Here is a 23,074-nt window from a genome sequence, read left to right as displayed (position 1 = left end):
CTCTCCTTGGACTCAGCATTTTGTGGCTTAAGAACTGATCCTGCAGTTCTGTTCACCCATGAGCACCAAGATCTACTTATAAGGATATTCTTGGCACTTTTTGATTCCAACGGCAATAGGATGCAGTCACCCGAAGGGTGTGTCTGCAAGGGACTGACAGGTTACAAGAATCACAGTTCATCTAAACAGTGAAACCTTCTGCAACCACAAAAAAACCTGAAATTCACCTATACCTACAAAACCAGAATAACTGTCAAAACATGTTGTTTGGTGGGAAAAGTAGGGGACAAAGCACATGCTAGCACGGGGGCGATGAGCTGAGTGCTTTACCCCAGTGCCGCCCAGGACCCAGGCCAGGGTGTGGGGCCTGATATGCCAGGTGTTTTCATTGTTATTTGGTGCCTCTGAGCCGGTCCTGGGAGGAAGGTCAGGGAGGTGAGGCCCATCTGGGTCAACCACTACGCAGGAATTTTTAAATCAGGAGAGAAATACAGTAACATTTTTTTGGGGGGGGGGCGGGCGGCATGCAGGATCTCAGTTCTCCCACCAGGGATTGAACCCATGCCCCCTGCAGTGGAAGCGCAGAGTCTTAACCACTGGACCGCCAGGGAAGTCCCAGAAATACGGTAACGTTTTGATCAACATTACAGCTGAACATCAGCCCTGGGGCTGGAGAATAATGTGTGTCTTTTCTTACATGTCTGAAATATTTCTGGCAGGAGATTCAGGAAGCTTAACAGTGGAAAACTGGGCTCAGAGGGGCCTGGGGCGACTCAGTTTTCACATGATGACCTTTGATCATATTCAGATTATGTCACTACATGCCGACGGTGCTGCAAAATTTTTGTTTCGGGACTGGAAAAACCGGAGCTGCTACCCACGCCCACCACACGGCAGGAGGGTTACTTGAGGTGACCTGTGTCAGGAGGGCAGGTGGTACCTGAGGGGCTCAGGCCCCCACTGTGGCCTCCATCTGAATTTGTTTGTCAGCTGCCCAGGGAGGAGCAGGGCAGTTACGCAACCCGTGGTTGGGAAATCTAGCAGGGAGGCCTGGGTCCCTGTGTCAATATGCCTGAGGACGCTGGCCTGTTCACTGCCTGGGTGGACAGCCAACCTGGCACTGGGTCTCCAGCCCTCCCCATTGGCCCTGGAGCCCACAGTGGCTCCCGAGGCCTTCCACAGCCCTGGAGACCAGAGGAGAATGAGACCCAGCCCCGGCCCCGCTCAGAACTGGAAATCAGGGTCTCCACGGGACTGGTGAAAGGAATCACAATTCATCCAGACAATGAAATGCCAGGTAGCCAGAAAAAAGACTGAGGTTTCCCCTCTATGTGCGTGTAATGGGTTGAATAGTGTCCCCCTCCTCCCTCCAAAAATACATTAAAATCATAATGCCTGGGACCTCTCAGAATGTGACCTGATTTGGGTATTGGGTTGTTGCAGCTGTAATTATTTAAGTTAAGATGAGATCACACAGGAGTGCGGTGGCCCCTAATCCGAAATGACGGGTGTCCCATAAAAGGGGAGATTTGCATACAGATGCTTGGGCAAGGAGGCGGGCACACCCCATGAAGCTGAAGGCAGAGATCAGGTGATGTTTCTAACAAGGAAACCACCAGAAGTTATGGGAGGGGAAGGGAACAGATTCTCCCAGGACCAACCAACCCCACCAACACCTTGATCTCAGACTTCTGGCCTCCAGACCTGGGAGGTGATCAATTCACTTGTTTAAGGCACTCGGTTTATGGTGCTTTGTGATGGCAGCCCTGGCAAACGAATACAGTACTGCAACGGAACTACTGTCAAAATGTACTGTTTGGTGAGAAAGGTGGGGGGCAAAGCAGCAGAGCACAGATAATGAGCTGAGTATTTCATCCCAGTGACCCCAAGCCCAGACCAACCAAGGAAGACCCTGGGCCAGGGGCAGGGTCTTCCCTGCACCCTTGCTTCAGCCTCCTCCTGCCCTCCAGTCCATCCTCCACACGGCCCAGAGCTGCTCCTCCATGGCTCCCAGCCCTCCCATGGCTCCCCAGTGCCCTCAGGACAAATCCCAGCCCCTCAGGCTGGCATTTGAGACCCCACCTGCCTCTGTGGCTCCATCTCCCCACTCCCCTGGGTCACCCACTAATTGAATCCATTTGAGAAGTTTCAATTCCTCAAACATGCCACGCCTTTCCTGCCTCAGGGCTTTTGCACACGCTGTTTTCCCCCTGCCTAGACCGCTCTTCCCAGATAGCACCAAGGCTCACACCTTTGGCTCTCCAGGCCTTTCCGCAAACATCACCATCTCAGTGTGTCCTTCCCGATCCCCTATTTAAAGCTTCCTCCTTCCTCCGTTCCCTGTTTTAGTTTTCAAACCAAGCAATGAATGGACAGGTGTCCACCCCCATCCTTCATGGGGGGCTCTGGGCTCATGGCTCACTCACAGGTGATTTCCTCGTGGGTGAATCCCAGGACCCGCAGGGACTCCAGTGTCTCCTGGAAGAGCTCGCGCTCCTGGCCCGGAGAGGACGATGGCCCGTTGGTCAGGAAGCGGTAGTGGGAGAACGGCTCCAGGAGGAGGTCGGCTGTAGGAATAACGGGCGGAGGCCAAGGTCAAGAATGAGCTGTAGAGTCAGACTCAAGTCCCGGCTTCCTCAGTAGCCACCCCAGGAAGAGCATGACTTCCCCACTAGGAACCTCGGTCTCCTCCTCTGTCAAACGAGTGGGGATCCATTCTTCAAGGGTTTGGTGGGAAGGGCCGGGCGTGAAGTGGGTACTTAGCACATACTAGACCTTTCCTCTTCCCTCCTTCCATAATGATTCTCAAGTCGCAGAGTTGCCCAGAGAAGGCAGGAGCCGCCCACTGGCAGAAGCAACAGGGCTGCGGGTGCCTGAGTTAGCAGAAGCCATGGGACAGGAGGGGTCGGTGGCAGAGGGTTCGGAAGCCACCGTGAGCAGGAGGCTGGGTGCGGAGGGGCCAGGAGGCGGCCCAAGCTACGGGGTGGAAGAAGCCAGAATGACAGGGAGCCACAGGGCAGCGGGGCCACTGTAGAGGAGACAGCCTTGGGGCGTTTCCACAGCCAGAGGGCTGGAGGAGCGCAGAGCAGGAGACAGAAGGAGTCTCAGGCAGGAGCCATGAAGCAGCAGGAACCTACAAGCCACGCAAACCACAATCTTCAGGAACCACGAGATGGCAAAGCTGGAGTTGTTACAGCACCCGCTGGAGTAAGCAGAGCCCCAGAGTTTCAGGAGAGAAGTGAGTGTGGGCAGGAGACACGTGGCCACGTAGCTGGCATGAGCAAGACCCGGGAGACAGCGGGAACCAGAGGGCAGCAGAGTCTGGGGGTGGCAGGAGTCGAGAGGCGGCAGAAACCAGGGGCGGTGGGATCCGGGAGGCGAGAGAATCCACCACCCAGCAGGAGCCTGACACAAAGCAGGTGCTTGACAAAGGTTAGTGCCTCCCATGTCCTCCGCCCCAGGGGGTCCACACGCGGCTACCACCCAGACCCCGGGGAGGGGTGGGGAGCCATTGGACACTAACCCTTGAGCTGCTCCCCGGCGCCTCCCAGCAGCTGGTAGAAGATGTGGAAGCTGCATTCGTCCTTGGCCTGGCGGATGGCCCTCGACTTCTCCAGCAGGTCTGGGTGGGGGGTGAGTCAAGGTGCTGCATGGAGAGGACGCCCCTGCTATCCCGTGGAGCAGTGGAGTCACTCATAGCCCCGGCCGGCGACCTGGTCGCTAACTGGACCAGTGGCTTTGGACATGTGTCACTTAAGCCTCAAGCCTTAGTTTCCTCATCTGTGCAAGGGGCCCGATACTAACACCCGTCCATGAGTCTATGAGGTGCTGTCGGGGTAAATGAGTTATTATGTGTCAAACACTGGAGCTGTGCCTGGTTTTTCGTTACCAAGGATAAGAATACCTCCTGCTGTCATGACCCTCTCAGCCTCAGTTTCCCCGTATGACTACTGGGGCTCTCAGCTTCTCCCTCTGGGAAAGCCACATGGCACGTTTACATACTGAAAATTGGTGAGACGCCTTAAAGGAAAATAAACACCTGATAATTGGTGTAGCCGTCTGTGTCCTACACTCATGGACCACCGAGCACATATTTTGCACAACTGCCATAATGCAGGACCTGCCTTGGGGAGCCTCGTCCAAGATGGACTGCAAACCATTGACCCAAAACCCTGGGGCGCTAACCTGCTTGGGTGAGACAGGGAGGACCCATGGGAGGAGGTCCCACAGGGCAAGGTGGGGTGAAGGGAGCATGCACGACATGTGAGACTCTGGGTGATGACAGCCCCAAGCCTCATTTTCCTCTTCTGTGAAATGGGATGATAACAGCATCTGCCTCATACGGTTACAGAGACGAGGAACTGAGTTAACATATGGAGAGTTCTCAAGACACTGCCAGGCACGCAGTAAACCCTCAAGAAATGTTGGATATGCTGATGCTGGTGTGAGGGGTCAGACCAAGCCTGGGATCCATCTGTTTGACCCCGGGGGTGGCACCTGCCCCACGAGCACCAATGACCACAGGCTGGTCATTGGCCCCAAGGCAGAGACAGCCAGGCAGGAGAGCCGTGCCTGGTGGGGGCAGCCCCAACTGGATGGGGAGTGTGGATGGGAGAAAGTTAGTGTTTGGAAGCACGCAGAGAAGATGCCGGGGCACGTGGAGGCCTGGGATGGCAGGATGGATGGGGCAGGGAGAGCCGTGAGCTCTAAGAAGTTGTGTGAGCAGGAACCATGATGCAGAGGGGTGATGGGCCGCAGGAACTGTGAGGACCAGAAGCTGGTGGCAGAAGGGGACATGAGGCCTTGAGCCCAAGGAAGAAGTTACCAGGCGGCAGCAGAGTCCATGGGGCCCAGCTGCTTGACCGCGAGATCCCTGTTTCCTTGCTCCCTAAGCCCTCTTAGGAAAAACCTTCACCAACACACTGCTTCTCAACCCTCCCCCAGATTACCGGGTGGTGGGGGGCGTGGACAGTGAGCTTAGATACCGCGGGGATGGGGATATAATTTGTTATGAATATCAACCACATTGCAATGAATAATTATTAAAAATATTAACATTATAAGGACACTGCTAATTTAATCATTTCTAATAATGATAGCTCATTTTTTTTTTTTTTTGACCGTGCCACACGGCTTGTGGGATCTCAGTTCCCCGACCAGGCAGGGATTGAACCCGGGCCCTCGGCAGTGAAAGCCCTGAGTCCTAACCACTGGACTGCCAGGGAATTCCCAGACAGCTTATGCTTGAGTGATTATGATGTGGCAGGGGTCATGCTAAGAACCTGCCTCACTTCAGACCCTTCCAGGGTAGGTTCAATGATCCGTCCCCTTCCACAGAGGGGGAAAATGAAGCCCGGAGAGGTCAAATCACGTGCTCAAGAGCCTCAAAGTGTCAGAGCTGGGATTCAAACGCGGGTGGGTGTGATTTCTTCGCTCTGTTCTCTTAAGCTCTGCACTCCTGGAGCTTCTGGGTTTTATCTTTTAAATTCCTACCAAAAGGTTTGCACGGGAAAGGTTTGACACAGCTGGCCTGAGCCAGCCGGCTTGCAAGGCCCGCCTCTGGCTGGTGTCTGGGAATCTGGATTGCGGGAGGGTTCCCAGCCTTCCTTGGCTGATAGGAGGGGCTCCCTGCACCTAAACTGTTTGTGCAAAACGACATGGTTTCTTCTGAACACCCGCTTTCCTTCGGGGACTCTGGAATTTGGGTACGTGCCAGAGAGAGGGTGCCTATGTGATCAGCCCCCAGTAAAAACCCTGGGCGCGGAGTCTCTGATGAGCGTGCCTGGTAGAAAACATTTCACACGTGTTGGTATACCTGGGAATTAAGCACGTCCCGCGTGCCTCCACGGGGCAAGGCTCTGGAAGCTGGCGCTGCCCGCTCCCCCCACTCAGCCCCACACGCCTTCCCCTGTTGCTGCCTGCGCTCGCGACGTTCCTCTATGGTTAAGTCATAGCCGACCCCCCCCCCCCCCCCCCGCCCCATAGCGAGGCTGGGCTGGCCTCCTAAACGCTCCGGGAGGCCCCGCCCTCCCCCCTTCGCGTGGAGATGCCGCCTCTGCCCCTTCCTGAGGTTCTAGGATCCTTCCCCTTCTGCAGAGGGGGAAACTGAGGCACAGTTTCTGAGCTGCAGGGAGCCAGGTTTCCCAGCGAGTGTGGACGCCTGTTTTCCGTACGCGGTGAGACCCCAAGAGCCACCCTCCTTGGCTGCCACCCCTCGTCCCCCCACCAGGCACCCCTCCGGGCGGTGAGAGGATACAAGTCTCGATGTTGGCGCCCACGATGTACCCGGCAACGTCGAAGTTGATGCGGATGAATTTGCCCTGCAAGGGAAGCGGGTGGAGGGACTTAACCAAGGATCCCGTGGGCCTAGGGAGCACCGCCAAACCACACTCACCCCTCCCAGAGCCAGGGCTGCCTCTTGCTTTCTCCCTCCACTGAACCCCACTCCAATCGTGAGGTTCCAGTTCGGGGGACGGTTCCCAGGGGAATTCAAGGTCCAGGCCCCTTTGACTTCTTTCCTTGGGACCCAGGTCCCCAGCTCCTTCATCCCTCAGCCCTAGGAGCCACGGGCCCCAGGCCCCTCCTCCTTCAACAGACCCACACATCCTGCCTCCCCTCCACCATCCTCCTAAACTCCCAGCTCCTGTTTCACTGACTCAGGCCCAGGCACCGCCCTCCCCCAGCACTCACAAATCGGGAGGAGTTGTCATTCTTTACTGTCTTGGCATTGCCAAAGGCCTCCAGGACGGGGTTCGCCTGAAGAAGCTGCCGCTCCAGCTCACCCTGCAGGGGCGCGGGGGATGACCCGTCAGTGGGGGGAGGGGGGTTGGCCCAGCTGTAAGGGGGGTGGGTCTGTGTCACAGCTGGCTGAGTGTCTGTGTGTGAGGGGCCTTTGTGTGTCTGGGTGTGTGCCCTCTTTCCCGCATCTGGGTCTTGCCCTTCAGTCTACTGTGAAGGGAACAAGGAAACATCTCCAGGATACATTGTTAGTGGAAACAAAACAAAACAAAAAGCAAGTTGCAGGAAAACACCTACAGTGTGATCCCATTAATAAAAAATAAATTGAGGGAAAAGCACACCACAAAACAGGACTCCTATTTCTCTAAGGATAGACACACGTCTGTAAACATTTAGAGAAAGGTCTGCAAGGATACACACCAAACCGTCAACAGCATAAGACACTCCAAGGAAGGAGGACTGAGAGAAGGAAAGGGGGATCTCACTTTACCTGATGTTTGTTGCTGTTGTTGTTACGGTGAATGTGTACTCATGTATCGCTTGTAGAATTAAAGAAAAATCTATACCATCTAGGTAAAGTGCTTCAAACTGTTTGGCAGTTTGGTAGTTTCCTCCCCCAGTCAGGCTGATCCATGAGTAGGGATTTTTTATTTTTTTATTTTTTTAAGACAGGAACCTTTTTTTAAAATTGGAGTATAGTTGATTTATAATAGTGTGTTAGTTTCAGGTATACAGCAAAATGATATGGTTTACATATATATGTATATGCCTATATTCTTTTTCCGATTCTTATCCATTATAGTTCATTACAAGATACTAAATATAGTTCCCTGTTCTATACAGTAAATCCTTGTTGTTTATCTTTTTTTTTTTTTCTTTTTTTTTTCCTGTACGCGGGCCTCTCACTGTTGTGGCCTCTCCCGTTGCGGAGCACAGGCTCCGGATGCGCAGGCTCAACGGCCATGGCTCACGGGCCCAACCGCTCCGCGGCATGTGGGATCTTCCCAGACCGGGGCACGAACCCGCGTCCCCTGCATCGGTAGGCAGACTCTCAACCACTGCGCCACCAGGGAAGCCCGGTTTATCTATTTTATATATGGTAATGTGCATCTATTCATCCCCTACTCCCAATTTATCCCTCCCCCCACCCCCATGGGTAGGGATCTTATTCTGAACTTCCCTACAGCCACCTCAGTGTCAGAGCCAGGAACATAGTAGGTGCTCAGTCAACAGCAATCCCCTTCCCCTCTTTCCTAGCCAGGCTCTCAAAGACACCAACTATTTCTTTAAATGCCCTGTGAGCCCTCAGACACTAGCCTGAGCTGGGTGTACACATTAAGCCTACCATAACTGTCAGTGTGGGTCTGTGGGTTGTGTGAACTCGTGGTGTCTGTGGGCTCTGTCTGCATATATTTAGCAGATCAACAATAAATGGTAGTTTTGGCCTCTGGGTTGTTTCACGTTGGGATCTGTGGCCAGTCTGCACAGACACAGTAGGGCTAACAGAAATGGCTGTGTGGTTGGGGTCTGCACATGTGCGGTAGGACCACACTAAATGGCAGCATGGGCCCTAGGTGTGTGCATGCAGTAGGGCTGCCATAAGCAACAGCGGGGTGGGGAGGGCCTGTGTGCACACAGTAGGGTTGTGTGAAATGACAGTGTGGGGCTGGGCATGCACACAGCAGGACTGTCGTAAGTGGTAATGTGGCTTCCTGGCAGGGGTGACCATCAGTGCCTGAGGGGGCCCTGTCTGCCAGGAAGACTGTGGTTTGGGGTGACCCAGGTGGTATTAGGGGTGACAGGACTCGAGGTAATTCCCCACTACTCACATAAGACACGGTGCTGGTGGAGGCCTGAGGAAGTCACAGGACACGAGACACGGACCAGGACACGGACCAGGACACAGCACATGGAACGTGGACAGACACACAGGTGAACTGGTGGTCTCAGGTGGTGGGTGGGGTGAGGCGGAGAGACGAGGGGCTGGGGAAACTAGCCATGTGGAGTGGGGTGGCATCGGGGGGGTACCCACAGCACCTGGGGTTTGAGTCCAGGCTGGCCCTTCCTGGGTGTGCGGCCTCGGACAACTAATTCACCCCAGCTGTGACTTTGGTTTCCTGTCTTTAACGCAGGAAGACCACACCCACCTCACTGGAGTGTTACAGTAATAGAAGCAAAGGGACCAGCACTATATAAATGCTCACTTATAGAGCAAACCTGGGCATTGCCGGAACCTAAACAGGCCTGACACATAGTGGATGCTCTGGAATGTTAGCACCTACTGTGGGCCAGGTGCTGTTCCAAGGGCCAATGAGGCCAAGGACTGGCCTTCACATTTTTGTGTCTACCCTGCCTCTGCTCCCAGCACTGTATCAGGCACACAGTAGGGACACAGGGGGGCATGGGCAGCCAGAAGAAGACCCACAACTGTGTCCCTCCATGAGGGAGGCAGGGAGTTAGTTATGGGGGGAAGCAGAACCTGAGATGGAGGGGGCCTTGCTGGTGGCAGGGTCCAGAGTATGTCCCAAGGCAGGTCACTTACCGGGACACCCGGCTCCTTCCTGCCCTTTGGTGATGATGCCACGTGGGCGAGGTACTGGATGACTTTCTTCGTGTTTTCTGTCTTCCCAGCCCCAGACTCCCCGCTAAGGGGGGGCACAAAGGGAAACAAAAAGGGTCAGCAATGTTCCGAGGTAAGCCCCGCCCATTCCAAGCAGAGCCACGCCCAGCCGGGACCCCACTTCCTCCAGAAAGTCCTTCAGGATTACTCACGTGCAGAGAATGGATTGATCCTCGCGATCTGTAGGGGACAGAGGGGGATGTGTCACCTGGGAGGATTTCTCCAGCGAGACACTGGCCACCCTCTTTTCAAAATCCTTCCCAAGGGCTAAGGAAAAGCTTGGATTTTGACATGTGACCCTCCTGGATTCTAATACCTAACCCTAACTCAACCTCTTATTTGCAGTGTGACCCTGGGAAAGCAGCTACCCCTCTCTGAGCCTGTGTCCTCACCTGTAAAATGGAGACAACAAACTCCAACTGAACAGAATGTGATTCATTCAACAAACTTCAATTTGAGTCCCTACCATGTGCTGCCTTGTGCTGAGTGTGTGAAATTCAAAGACATGAGAGTGAGATCCTGGACCCCAGGCTCAGCCTCTAATAGAAAACAGGCCACAGAATCGTAGTTATGGTGACTGGTGGCCCATTGGTGGGTCATCTGCCCAACTTGAGGGCAGAGAGCACAGCTCAGTCCCCACCATCTCCTCCTGCGCTCAGCCTGGGCTTGATACAACCCTTCAACAAATGCACACTGACCACCTACTAAGTGTCAGACACTGAGGGCAGTGGGAATTTGCAAGGTCCTTGCCCTCATGGAGCATCTGCTTGAGTGGGGGATAAAAGCACATAAACTAGGGGAGTTCCCTGGTGGCCTAGTGATTAGGACTCTGGGCTTTCACTGCCGTGGCCTGGGTTCACTCCCTGGTCTGGGAACTGAGATCCCCGCAAGCTGCACCACGTGGCCAGAAAAGAAAAGAATCTCGGAGATGAAAAATGGGGCTCAAAACAGCCCCTACCTCACAGGGCCATAGTCAGAACTCAGAGAGAATCTTCAAAAACAATTTTTTTTATAATATACCAGCTAGTATATAATACAGTTTTGTGGCCTGTTTTGTATCCAGGGCTGAACCTGGGATCCAGAATCTTGCTCTCACGTCTTTGAATTTCACATGCTCAGCAAAAGGAGGAACATGGTAGGGGTTCAAATTGAAGTTCCTTGAATCACATTCTGTTCAGTTGGAGTTTATTGTCTCCATTTTACAGGTCAAGGAAACTGAAGCTTTGGGGGAATTCCTTGGCGGTCCAGTGGTTAGGACTCGGCACTTTCACTGCTGGGGCCCACGTTCAATCCCTGGTCGGGGAACTAAGATCCTGCAAAGCCTCATGGTGTGGCCCAAAAAAAGATAAAAAAGACACTGAGGCTCAGAGAGGGATAGCCACTTTCCCAGGGTTACACAGCAAGCAAGAGGCTGAGTCAGGGTCAGGTATTAGAATCCAGGAGGGTCACATGTCAAAACTCAACAGTGCCCAGCCCAGGACGAGGACATGATACACAGTATGACCTACATGCAAGCAGCAGCTGGGGGCCTTGGGTTCGAATCCTACCTCAGCCACTGACCCACCAGTGGGATGGTGGGCAGTGACTGTGCTGCTCTATGCCTCAGTTTCCCCATCTGGCAACCAGGGATAACGAGCACACCTCCTTCATAGGGTGGCTGTGACGTTAAATGTGTTCATCCCTGAAAAGTGCTTGACCCAGAGTAGGCGCTCACTCTTATTTTCTTGAACATTTATTCCTAAGTTATATTAACTAGTATAAAAAATATGTAACAAATTAGATTATATAACCAAATAAAATGTTACCTCCGACTAAATACAAATTTATAATGTGACTATAAAAACATTATATATAAATATTTTTGAGTGCATAATGCAGGTATTTGCAGGTATTTTATATATATATATATATATATATATATATATATATATGTATGTATACATAATAAATACCTAATGAGTATAGTATGAATACTACATGGGAATTATGGAATTTTGCCAGAACTGATCGACATTGTCATGGGGTGAATGGCAGCCCCTCTGACGAACATCCTTGCGCAGTGCTCAGCCTGCCCAGCTGTACACAGCGACCCCACGCTGCCCATCGTCTAAGGGGCAGCCATTCACCCATGACAATGTAGATCGTGTCAACAATATAAATGCTGAATGAATCAACAGTCTTAAGAATCACTGTTTCAAGAGGAATTTTGCGAGAGCTGGCAACAGTGAGGTCCCAAATGAGACTTGTTGAGGGAAGGGGCGAACAGAGAGACAGATGAAAAGGGGCCTGTCCAGTAGGACCCAGAGCCTTGCCCACTCAGCCTTCCACTTGTGTTACCTCCTGCCCCAAAAAGAAGCCTCACGGTGTCTGAAATCCTTGACCTGTCATCCGACCCTGACCCCCCAGCCCAGTCCCCACTGAAGAGGCACCTCCAGCAGCCCAAGCCCCACACTCACCCTGGAGCATGCTTCGGTAGGCCCCCTCAGTCACTGCGTACACGTGGGGCGGCACTTCGTGGCGCTTTTTGCCCCGGTACATCTCCACAATTGCCTCCGTATAGATGGGAAGCTGCTTGTACGGGTTGATGACCACACAGAAAAGGCCGGAGTAGGTCTGCAGTGGGCAAGAAGGAGAGGGCCTCAGCTAGCTGCCTGCCTGTGGCCCAGAGGGCAGCATGGGGCTGCCGTGTACAGCTGGGCAGGTTGTGCACTGCACAAGAACATCTGACAAAGGGGCTGCCATTCACACCATGACAATGTAGATTTGAACATTTGTTACAGTTTCAGGCTGATGGTTGAAAAGAAGCTTTCCAAATTGCACAAAGGTGCTGTACAGATGAGGATTCACACACAGAGAGAGAATGTAGGCTCTGTAGCCCTGTCACTGCTTGGACTCGCACATGCGTGAAAGGACCATGTGCAAGTTCATCTGTAGCATCATTTTTAAAACAGCGAAAGACTGCAGACAATCTGGATGCACAGTCATACCATGGATTCCTATGATGTTTCTGGTGTACCGTATACAGGTGGAGAACAATCTCCAAAACATTATCACAGAAAGGAGACAAGGTAAGAACTGTTTGCATTGAAAGGGGTGCAAGAAGAATATTTTTATGAATTTGCTTGAATACACACAGAATATTTCTGGAAGGGTGCTCCCAGTATCTGTAGCAACTGAAACACAAGAGCTTGTCTGCAGTTTCTGTTCATAACAGACTCACAGGACCTGCTTCCACAACCGTCTTGGTGGTTCCTTCTTATTGGAGGAAATGCTAAACAGGTTCTCAAGGTGAGTGAAAATAAAGATGTAAATTTTTTTTTTTGCATCCAAGTTCATGGACACCCTGAATCTGTCCACACAGCTGTTGGGCCTGAGTGCAGGACCCTGTAATGGTTTAAGAACTGTTCCAGCTCGGACAGAGCCTCGGGTAGACAAGATGCACTTAGGATGGATAGAGGCACTTAGACAGCTAGAGAGCTAACTGATCACCTAGCTAAACCAACCCAGAGAGCTAACGAGCTAAGTTAGCTGAACTAAGCTAGCTAATCCAGCAGAGAGTTAGCTGCTTAGGGGCTTAGCTAGTTAACTATGAAACCAGTTAGCTACTTAGCCAGCTAGTTAGCTACTTAGCTAGTTAAATGGCTAGCCGGTTACTTGTTGGTTGGTAGCAGAACTGCTTTAAGCTCTCAGATGGCTAGAGTTTCTCAAGCAGAGCGAGGGTGTGGCCACCACAGGCTGCCTGGTTCCCAGGTGCCAAGCTTTTAAGGATGGGAGGGTGGGTGGCCAGTCCGGAGCAGAACAACCGGTTTGCTGGGTGTCTGCCCTCCCTGCCAGCAGCTCCCAGGAGCTCTCGAGGGCAGGGCAGCCGGACCACATTCCCAGGGAGGGTATCTCATGGCTGCTGGCGCCCAGGCCCCCACTCCTGGCTGACAGAGGAGCCTCCCCAACCCGTGCCACTTCCCATCTCAGCCCCCTCCTGCCAATCATACTTTGTGGCCAGGGCGACACCCCAGATGGAACCTGAGCTGGCTGCCAAGGCCAGGGGGCAAAGGGCAGAGGCTGGTGTGCCTAGAGAGGGTCGGGGACACCTGAGTGGCCAGGGCACAGCTGTGGAAAACCTGGCTGGAAGGGTCTGGGGTGGCTGCTCCAGCCCTCGGGGCTCTGAAGGCAGACCCACCGGGTGCAACTCCCTGCCTCCCCCTCTCCTCAGCCCCGTGACTCTCCCCACAGTCTCGGTTTTCTCCCTGAGAAACCCTCCCCATCTCATTACAGAGGCTGTGGGGATTAAGGATGATAATGAATAAAAACCAGCCAGCCCAAGGCGGGGCCCCATAAAAGGCACTCCAGTCATGGGTCCCAAGACGCTCACGTTCCCATCCCACCTGAAAGCTAAGAGTTCAATCAGACTCGGACGCCACGTCATCCTGGGTTTCGAGCCCTGTGTGACTTAGCACGAGGGGCTCGCCCTCTCTGAGCCTCAGTTGCCAGTCCTGGTAAAATGGAGCTGTAACCCCCCCACAGTCTAGAAGGATTCTGAGAGTGGCACGCCACCATGCATCTTCCAGTGCCTCACGGAGCAGAGAACATGGCCACTGTCCGGCAGATGGGTTCCCTTCCTGCCCTGAGCATCCCAGTGAAGGGACCGAGACCTTGAGCCACTCAAGGCCAAATAGCCTATTAGCGACAGAAACTGGGTTTCTAGAACCCCGGACAGCCCCCACTCCTTGCACTGGGAAGCGCTGTCTTCCCCATCACCAGTTGGCCAGTTAGTATTTATTAAGCAGGGCCCGAGGACGAACAAGGTGGAGCTTGAATCTTCTAGCTGCGTGGCCTGAGCAAGCACCTTAACTTTTCTGGGTCCCATTTTCTCATCACACAAGGATGGGAACCGTGCTTCCACAGAGGGCTGCTGGGAGCCATCCACAAGTTCCCATTGCAAGTACAGAGCTCAGCGTGGGCCCTGGAGCCCTGTGCACGCTATCTATCTATCTATCTATCTATCTATCTATTTACGCACGGCACGCGAGGATCTTACTTCTCCTACCAGGGATCAAACCTGCGCTGCCACTGCAGTCTTAACCACTGGACCTCCAGGGAGCTCCCTGTGTGTGTTTAATATGTTAGCTGTTAGCTACTCCTGGGCTAATGGCTTCTCCTCTCCAAGCCGTGGACAAAGGAGGTGATAACCCCTACCTCACAGCCTTATGTGGAGAGGGGGTCAACAGATCATGTTGGAAAGAAGTTTAGAACAGCTCCTGATGGAGAAAGCAGGCCCTCACTAATTGCTAATGATTATTGTTAAGGCCCTATTTGCTTCCTGTCTGGGCTTCTGGAATCTTCCATCTCGCTTTGTCAGGTCCCAATTCTCTGGCTCTCGGGCCATAGCCTTAGCTCAGTCCTTACCATTTTTTCCCCTGAACTTTCCCAATAATCTTCCTAATGCAGTGGATAGGATGTAGGGTCTGGAGTCAGATGGCCTGGGTTCAAATCCTAGTTAGGCTGGTTTGTAGCTGGTGGGGCTTTGTCCAAATCCTGGCCCTTCTCTGAGGCTCAGTGTCCCCAGCTGCACAATGGGGATGATAGGAAATACCTTACAAAGTTGCCATGAGGGTTCAGAGCGTTTATTAACAGGAAAAGGGTGGCTCAGTGTTTTGGGTGCCCCTCTGATCCCCTGTCTTTGGTGAGGTCCAGGGGAGTGGCCTGGATAGAGGTCTCTTTCCCAGGACTTGCAAAGGTTAGTGAGGAATCATAAGGGCCCAGTACAGCCTGGAGAAGCTGCCACCTCCATCCAGGGCCAGACAGTCCTCAGTTCAAATCCCACCCCTGCCACCAAAAGCTGAGGGTCCCTGAGCCAGCCACTGGCCCTCTCACAACTTCAGTCTCCTCCCCAAACAGGAATCAGATTTCATAAAAAATATTCTAATCTTGTGCTTGTGACCCTTAATGGGGTGGATACTGGGGCCAGTTTATTTATCTTTATTTTTTGATACATCTCATCATTTATTGAAATATTCTTTTATTACTCTCATTAAAGTTTTGTGGTTTTTAAAAATATATAAAACTAGCACTTTTCCTTTTAGGGTTTTAGCAAGGTATTTTGTAGTTTTTCTTGTGGGGTCAGTTGAAATGAGTAAGGTAGTGAGGCCCCAGCACTCTAAGCTGGTGTTCGGAGCATGACTCTGGGGTCAGCTGCCTGGGTTCAAATCCTTCATGTCCATGTGACCTGGGACCCAAGTCACTTAACATTCCTGAAACATCAGGTGATAAGAACAAGCTCCGCCCCAGAAGTGAGCCGATAACCCACACTTAGAACAGTATTTGGCACATCACAAGTGCTTGATAAATATTTGCTAGCCACCCATGATCATTATTTCTCATTATTATTGTCCATATTCCTTGTCACTCTCTCTAATCTTGTTTGCTCTGAATAGCGCTTTGACTGTTCCTTAGAACCACCCTGGAAGCTTATTAAAAAGACCAGTCACACCCTCAGAGAGCCTGATTTAAATGAGGTGAGGCGGGGCTTGAGTGTTGGTATTTTTTTTAAATTCCTAACATGATTCTAACCTGAAGGCAGAGTTAAGAACTGCTGCCCTACTCCACCTGTTTGCTTTTAATGTGAGACAGTGAATGCTTAACAGAGACTAGACCATAGTCGACCTCACTATCGTCAATCCCGTCTTAATCCCAAGAGGCGTCATAGCAAAGTGGTGGGGCCTGGAGCCAGACTACCCACGTCTGCCAAGTCCAACTGGGTGACCTTGGTCAAGGAACTTGACCTTTCTGTGCCTCAGTTTCTTTATCTGTAAAATGGGGACAAAATGCTTTATAATTGTGCAAATGTATTGAAACAATATATTTTAGAGTGCCTAGTATATGCTTAATAAATGTTAGTTTTTATTGTTATTAAATCTCTCTGGGCCTCAGTTTCCTTTTAGGTATAAAACACTCTACTATTTGTAAGATGAAAGGTAACAAATGCACAGAGCCAGGCATGAAGTTTTCCATACTCAGTGGCTCCCATTAATTATCACTACAGATCCATATCCCTTTCTCAAAACCTTTGGATGTGTTATATTTGAGGATTCAGAATTTTTTTAACTTAAGGAAAATAATAAGGAGCATCTACCCTATAATATTACAGGACGCCCCCAATGGGGTCTGCGGCACTCTTGATATGCAACAGTTTATCATTTGGCAAGTAAGGGTAGGCAGAGTCATACGACATGGGATGAAGATTATAAATAGCCTCAGGTTGGTTCAAGTTGTGGTGCTGACACCCAGACCCGCACCCCGGGCAATGCCCTCCCGGGGAAGGAGGCCACTCACATAGATGAGGCCGGAGTAGTATCGCTCGCGGAGGTTGTGCAGCACGGAGGCCTCATTGAGGCAGGTCAGCTCAGCCATGTCCTCGGCCTTGCTGAACTTGGGTGGGTTCATGCGCTGGATCTGGTCCCGCGGCAGCCGCAGCCGCCGCCCGCTCTCCGCCAGCTCCACCTCGGCTTCCTCCTCGCCCTCGTCCCGCAGGGCCGCCGCCTCGAAGCCGTGCAACTCCGAAGGCACCCACACCAGGCGCCGTGCTGTCCACTCCACCTGCGGGGACATGGCCGAGCCCCCGGGCACACTCCCCACGCCCGGCCCACGGGGTGCGAACAGGAACGGCTGGGCTGCCTCGGGCACTGGGCCCGGCCTGGGGGGTGCCTTCCGCCCGGGCACCGACACGGTCACTGCTGCCATGGTCTGCAGGGAGAGAGCAGAGGGAGAGGGTCAGGGAGGGGGTGGCTCCATCCCCACCCCAGATCCCCCAGGCAGTCGCCACTGCCTTTCTCCACCAGACCTCGATTTACACATCTGCAAAATGGATCCACAGATCTTTCTTTACTCATTCCATCCATTCACCTCTCTATCCATTCATTCATTAAATAATTCTGTTTGTGTGTGTGCGGCCACACTACGTGGCTTGTTGGATCTTAATTCCCTGACCAATGATTGAACCCTGGCCACAGCAGTGAAAGCTCCGAGTCGTAACCACTGGACCCCCAGGGAATCCCTGATTCAATAATTCTTTAATAACAACCTAAATGTCCATCAACAGATGAATGGACAAAGATGTGGTACATATATACAGTGGAATGCTCCTCAGCCATTAAAAAAGGAATGAAATAATGCCACTGGCAGCAACATGGATGGACCTAGAGATTATCATACTAAGTGAAGTAAGTCAGACAAAGACAAATATCATATGATATCACTTATATATGGAATCTAAAATATGACACAAACGAACTTATCTACAAAACGGAAACAGACTCACAGACATAGAGAACAGATTTGTGGTTGCCAAGGGGTGGGGGATGAGGGAGGGAAGGATTGGGAGTTTGGGATGAGCAGATGCCAACTATTATATGTAGAATGGATAAACCACAAGGTCCTCCTGTATAGCACAGGGACCCATATTCAATATCCTGTGATAAACCATAATGGAAAAGAATATGAAAAAGAATATATATATGTATAACTGAATCACTTTGCTGTACAGCAGAAATTGACACCACATTGTAAACCAACTATACTTCAATAAAATAAATTTTTAAGAATTAATTCTTTAATAAGCCAAGCTGTGAGCCAGGCACTATTCAAGGTATCAGCCATATAGCCAAAAACAAGCCAGAAAAAGATCCCTGCCTTCCTAAGGTGTTTACATTCTAGCCCTGCTCTGGCTATTTCGGGAGCCATGGCCCTGTGTGGCTACTGGAAAGTTGAAATGGAGAATCCAAACTGAGGTGGGTTCTGAGCATAAGACACACACCCAGTTTCAAAGACAGTACAGCAAAAAGCTCATTCGTGTTTTTTACATTTGATGACATATTGCACTGATAATATTTTGGATATATTGCGTTAAATAAAATATATCATTAACATTCATGTCACTTGTTCCCTTTTACTTTTTTATTTTTAAAGTGGCTAGAAATTTTTAAATGACACATTTGGCTTGCATTGTATTTGTATGAGTTCGCACTGCTCTAATCCCAGGAGATGGATTCAAAGATAAATAAGTAAATTATATAGTATGTTAAATGATGATACATAACAAGGAGAAAAATGAAGCAGGCAACAGGAGATGTTAGAGTTGAGGGGAGCTGAAGTTTTAATTGGGGGGGCCAGGGAAAGCCTCTTTGATGTGGCATCAGAATAAAGATCTGAGGGAGATGAAGGAAGCAGGCCATGGGAACGTCAGGAGGAAAAGCATTCCAGGCTGGGAAAATAGCTCCGTGCAAAGGCCCTGGGGCAGGTGTGTGCCTGTATGTCTGTGGCACTGTGAGAGGCCAGTGTGGCTGGTGCCAGGTGATCCAGGCGGAGAGGGTGGTAGGTAAGGCAAGATTAGGGACCAAAGGGGTCAGATTGTGCTGTGATGAGGACCTTGATCTCATCGATGTGAGCCCTAGGATGGTGTCCATCTGATTTCTGTAACTCAGGTTCCCTGACCACCTCTGGTGTACCCCGGAACAGACCTGAATCTCATCCCTCCGTTAGTGGCTTCCTTCCCTGTGACCTGACTTCCTGCTCTTTATAATGGGGAGACTGGCCCCATTCATTCACTTCTGCATTCACTCAACATTCCCTGAGGCTGCTCAAGCACCAGGCTCTGCCCAGAGTGAGTCTGGGGACCCAGAGATGAGTCAGACAGGGCCCTGCTTTGAGGAGCTCCTGGTCTGGGGGTGACCTAGTCTCGGACAGTTCTAGTCTCAGACAGTCAGAACCCAAGATGAGCTGTGAGCTGATAGCGGAGGCACTGGGGGAGCCAGCCTGTGCTAGACCCCTCCCCGCCCTTAAAGGGGCTGCAGACCAGTAGTGAAGAGAGCACGGCAATTCTACAGCAGTCTAAGCACAGGTCAGGGAAAAAGTCAGCCTCTATTCTCTCCTCAAACGGCCACATCACTGCCTGGCCACCACCACCCCTGTCACAGGAACCCCCCGATGTTGTCTCTCCCACCTCGGTGCTTCTGACTCTGCCCTCCAGGCACCCCCACCTCCGACATATCCCTGGAGAAGTCCCTCCAGACACCCAGCTCCTCTTGGGGCCTCCCGAAATCTGGTCCCATCAGGCTCTTGTCTTTCCCTCACCCAGAAACTCAGCTCCAGGCCACATGTCCCTCTTCCCCCCAGACCCTCTCCTCACCACCAGCAGTCCCAGGCCCCCAGCCCACCCTGTGATGTTTGGTCCTGATGCTCTCGGGCCTCAAACCCAAGGCCCCTGCAGTCAAACAGCAGGCTTCTCCCACCGTTGGATACCATTTCTCCACTTCCCAGGCCCCAAGTTGCCCAGGCTCACCCCAGGCCTCCCGTGCGGCCCTGATCCATTCACAGCCAAGTCCCATCCCTGGGACTTTACCCCCACCCTCACGCCACCCACTTCCTCTCCAGCCTTCGGCCTTTGACCAGGAAGGGTTTGGGAGTTTTTTTGCAATCACCCAGCCCTATGCTACCCCTCCCTAGAGCCAGGAATCTGGGCCCCCAGTCCCTCCTCCCTTGGACCCATGAGTCCGAGCCCCCTCACTTTACTGCAGGCGGGCTAGAGCTGAGGACGCCTGGGACATCCAGATTCTGAGGGCTGATAACAGCTCTGATGAGGTGGGCCTGCCCCTTTGGCAGCCCCACCCTCCTTAGCCTGCAGGAACACCTTTGCCAGGGCTCATTTCTGTCACCAGCGCAGGTGAAAGCACCTGCCCTGGGAGGGGCAGAGACTGTTGAGCTGGAAAGGAAAAGGAGCCAGGGATCCGCCCCTGGGGCAGGGGTTGGGGCCCTTGGCATCTGGCCCTCTGACCTAAGTCTAGTGCTAGGATTCAGGGGTCCGCTCTGCCCCCAGACTCGGAAATATGGGCCCCCAGACCCAGGAGTCCAGGTTCCCAGCCCCTTCCTCCTTCAAGACCCACAAATTCAGGCTCCCAGACACAGAGTCCTGGCGCCAGTGCCTTCCTCACTCCAGATCTAGGAGCCCAGACTCCCAGAGCAGTCCTTAATCAGACCTGCGATTCCTGGCCCCCAGCCCCTCTCCTCAGATCTCGGAATCCCAGCACCCAACTCCCATCTCCCTGAGACCCAAGTGTAGCTGTTCCCTCAACCCGCGGATCCTCGGGGCTACCTTGGGGGCGCCGGCTTGGTACAGGAAGCGGGAAGATGGGGAGGCGGCACGGGAATCCCCCGTCCTCTTCCGAGCTCTCAGGTGCGGCTACCTCCGCGGTCCAGCGCGGGGCGGGGCCACGTCACGTCACCGGGAGGGAGCCCGGCTCTGATGTCACCCAGCACCTGCCCGGCTTGGGAAGGGGGCGGGTCCTGGAGCTGCAAGGTTCTAGACAGGGGGATGGCGGGAGGCGGGGATTAGCCTGTTGCCAGGTGGGCGGCAGCGGCGGCAGCAGCAGCGCCAGGGACCCCTCCTTCTTCTGGCGAGCAAAGGTCAAGGACCCGCGTCAGAGAGGGCTGAGGACTCCGGGGGTTCAAATCCCGCTCAAGCTTTCTGGGCATCGGCTTTCCTCTCCGCGAATTGAGGCCAATGAAATGAATAAGCCGATGTGGGAGAAAGTGCCCAGCCCGGCGCTTAAACAAGTAATGCCTCACGACACCATTTAATCTCGCTGAACTTCAGTTTCCCGACCCTGGAAATGGGACCACACAATCCACAGAGAGCACTAGGAGCACCAAAGACGACGACAAAATGTTTTTCTAGGCTCTGGAGCTTCAGTTCAGTTCTCTCAGGAGTGAACTGAGGACTAAATAGTGGTAAGCGCACCTACTATGTGCCGGGTGTTTTCCTGCTTTTAGAACAGCTGTCCAAATCCATAGAATGATCTCAAAAACCAGTAAGATAGGGACAGTCAGCATCTCCACTTCTCTGATGGGGAAACTGAGGCATGGAGAGGTGAACGAAGTAAACTGCTCAAGGTCTTACAGTCAGTAAAAGGGAGAAATGGGATTCAAGCCCAGACCATTTTCTGTCATTCTAAAGAGGGGATTTGAGAGCAACGTGTAGTAGGTCCTCAAAGATGTCAATTTCCTCCTCCCAACTGGTAATTCTCTCAGGCTGCTTCCCCATCTATTAGAGACTACAGCCTTCCTTGGGGGACTACTGTGGGATTAAAAAGGTTAAGGAACCCAGCACACAGTTGGTCTCTGAAGTGTTGTTCTCAACCCTGTCCCCCTGCAGTCTCCGCCTCTGTCTAGCCTGTTTTACCCTCCCTGTAAAATGGGTACAATATAACCCATCTCGAGTTAATATAATTAAAGGTAATTATTTAGTTATAAAAATAAAAGCGCCCAAGTACACCGTGGGGGCTCAAAGATGTCTTTCCCCACCCCTCTGTTCCGCCAGTCATGATGATCCCTGTCTCTGGTCCGCAATTTTTACCCGTGAAAATAGAAACACTGTCATCTGGGAGTGGGGGATTGAAGGCAATGACTCAGGTATTAAAGCGTCCAAGGTCCCAAAGCGAGCCTCAGCTTCCCCATCTGCGGAGTAGGCTTGGGGCTCCGGCGAGGACCCCGACCCGGCCTCGCACATAGTAGGAGCTCGAGTTGGGGGAGTGTAGGCGCCCCGCCCCACCCCCCTCCCTTCGACCCCCGCTGCCGTCCGGCTGCTCGCCCGAGGTGTGTCCGCGTCACCGCCCCTCCCCCACGGCTCGCGCCGGCCTCCGGAGCCCCAACCGGAGCCCCGAAGCTCCAGCCTCCCCGGGCCCAGTCCCACTTCGCCGCCTCAGGCGGGCATTGGGCCCCGGGCACTCACCGGCTTCCAGGGCCGTCCAGAGGCTTCGGCCTGAGGAGAAAGAGAGGCGGGTCAGTCAGGAAAGCCCCGCCCACACAAGCGCAGCAGGGGCCAATCGGCGCCCGCTGCGACAAGCTATGGACCCGCCCACGAGGGACGCGCCCGCCAATCAAGAGGAGCGGCTGGCGGGCGGGGCCAATCAGAAGTTGCCGGAGTGTGCCAGCCGTGGGAAAAGAACGGCGCCGGAGCGTGGAGCTAGGCGGTGCGGTCATAGGCGGGACCCGAAGTCTGACAGGCAAGGGGTGAGACCAATGGCGAGACTCGGGGGGCGGTCAGGGGCGGGAGGCCCAGGGGACCCGGGTGAATGGGCCGCTTTGTGCGCGAGGCATGAATAAGGGCCTTTGTAAGGGTCGGCGTGGGGGGGCGGCCGGAGGCCGGAATGCCTGGGTCCCCCGGGAGCCGGCGGGCATGAGGGAAGGGAGAGAGAATTCACTTTTGTCGAACGCCGACCGCGTACCACCAGGCACTCTCCCAGGCTCTCACCCACCCAGAGGTCTGGGCATTACTGTCAGTAATAATGATCATTTACTGAGTGCCCATTGTATGCCAGGAGCTATGCTAAGCGCTTTACCTGCATGATCTCATTTAATCCTTACAACTACTCCTTGGAATTGGTGCTAAGAGCTTCATCTTCCAGGTGAAATAAACCGAAGCTTAGAAAGAAGGTGTTTAATTGCGGAAAGTCATGGAGCTGGCAAGTGGCAGAGCAAGGACTCAGGTCCCGCCAAATCTGACGCTAGAACTTGCGCTCTTAACCACCAGGCTACACCCAGACGTTAGTTAATGCTTCCCAAATTACAGATGGAAAAACTGAAGCTCAGGAGAGGTAGGCACCTTCCCAAGGTCACAGAGTGAAGGCTCCACTGAACCCCGAGGTGGTGTCCACGTCCGAAGCTAGC

General features: G+C 52.9%; 1 protein-coding gene across 4 annotated transcripts in view; it reads right to left on the bottom strand.

Annotated features, from left to right (window-relative positions):
* Positions 1 to 22,178, bottom strand: part of MYH14 (myosin heavy chain 14) — an 89,893-nt gene extending 67,715 nt beyond the window's left edge. The window contains exons 1-10 of one of the 4 annotated variants that reach the window (XM_082606522.1): positions 22,137 to 22,178; positions 16,688 to 17,098; positions 11,815 to 11,971; positions 9,511 to 9,538; positions 9,281 to 9,383; positions 8,568 to 8,591; positions 6,691 to 6,783; positions 6,257 to 6,320; positions 3,524 to 3,622; positions 2,427 to 2,567 (exon numbers count right to left, since the gene is read on the bottom strand). In XM_082606522.1, coding sequence (XP_082462648.1) covers positions 2,427 to 2,567; positions 3,524 to 3,622; positions 6,257 to 6,320; positions 6,691 to 6,783; positions 8,568 to 8,591; positions 9,281 to 9,383; positions 9,511 to 9,538; positions 11,815 to 11,971; positions 16,688 to 17,095 — 1,117 coding nt within the window. In that variant the 5' untranslated portion in view covers positions 17,096 to 17,098; positions 22,137 to 22,178. Of the gene's footprint in view, positions 1 to 2,426; positions 2,568 to 3,523; positions 3,623 to 6,256; positions 6,321 to 6,690; positions 6,784 to 8,567; positions 8,592 to 9,280; positions 9,384 to 9,510; positions 9,539 to 11,814; positions 11,972 to 16,687; positions 17,099 to 19,916; positions 20,109 to 20,501; positions 20,636 to 22,136 lie in introns of those variants that run through there. The other 3 variants (XM_082606521.1, XM_082606523.1, XM_082606524.1) reach the window with 3 other exon arrangements.
* Between the last annotated feature and the right edge of the window lie 896 nt (positions 22,179 to 23,074).

The sequence above is a fragment of the Mesoplodon mirus genome (assembly GCF_964341445.2).
Source record: "Mesoplodon mirus genome assembly, chromosome: 19".
NCBI lineage: Eukaryota > Metazoa > Chordata > Mammalia > Artiodactyla > Ziphiidae > Mesoplodon > Mesoplodon mirus.
Note: the sequence above shows the minus strand (reverse complement) of the source record. Positions and strands in the feature narration are given on the sequence as shown.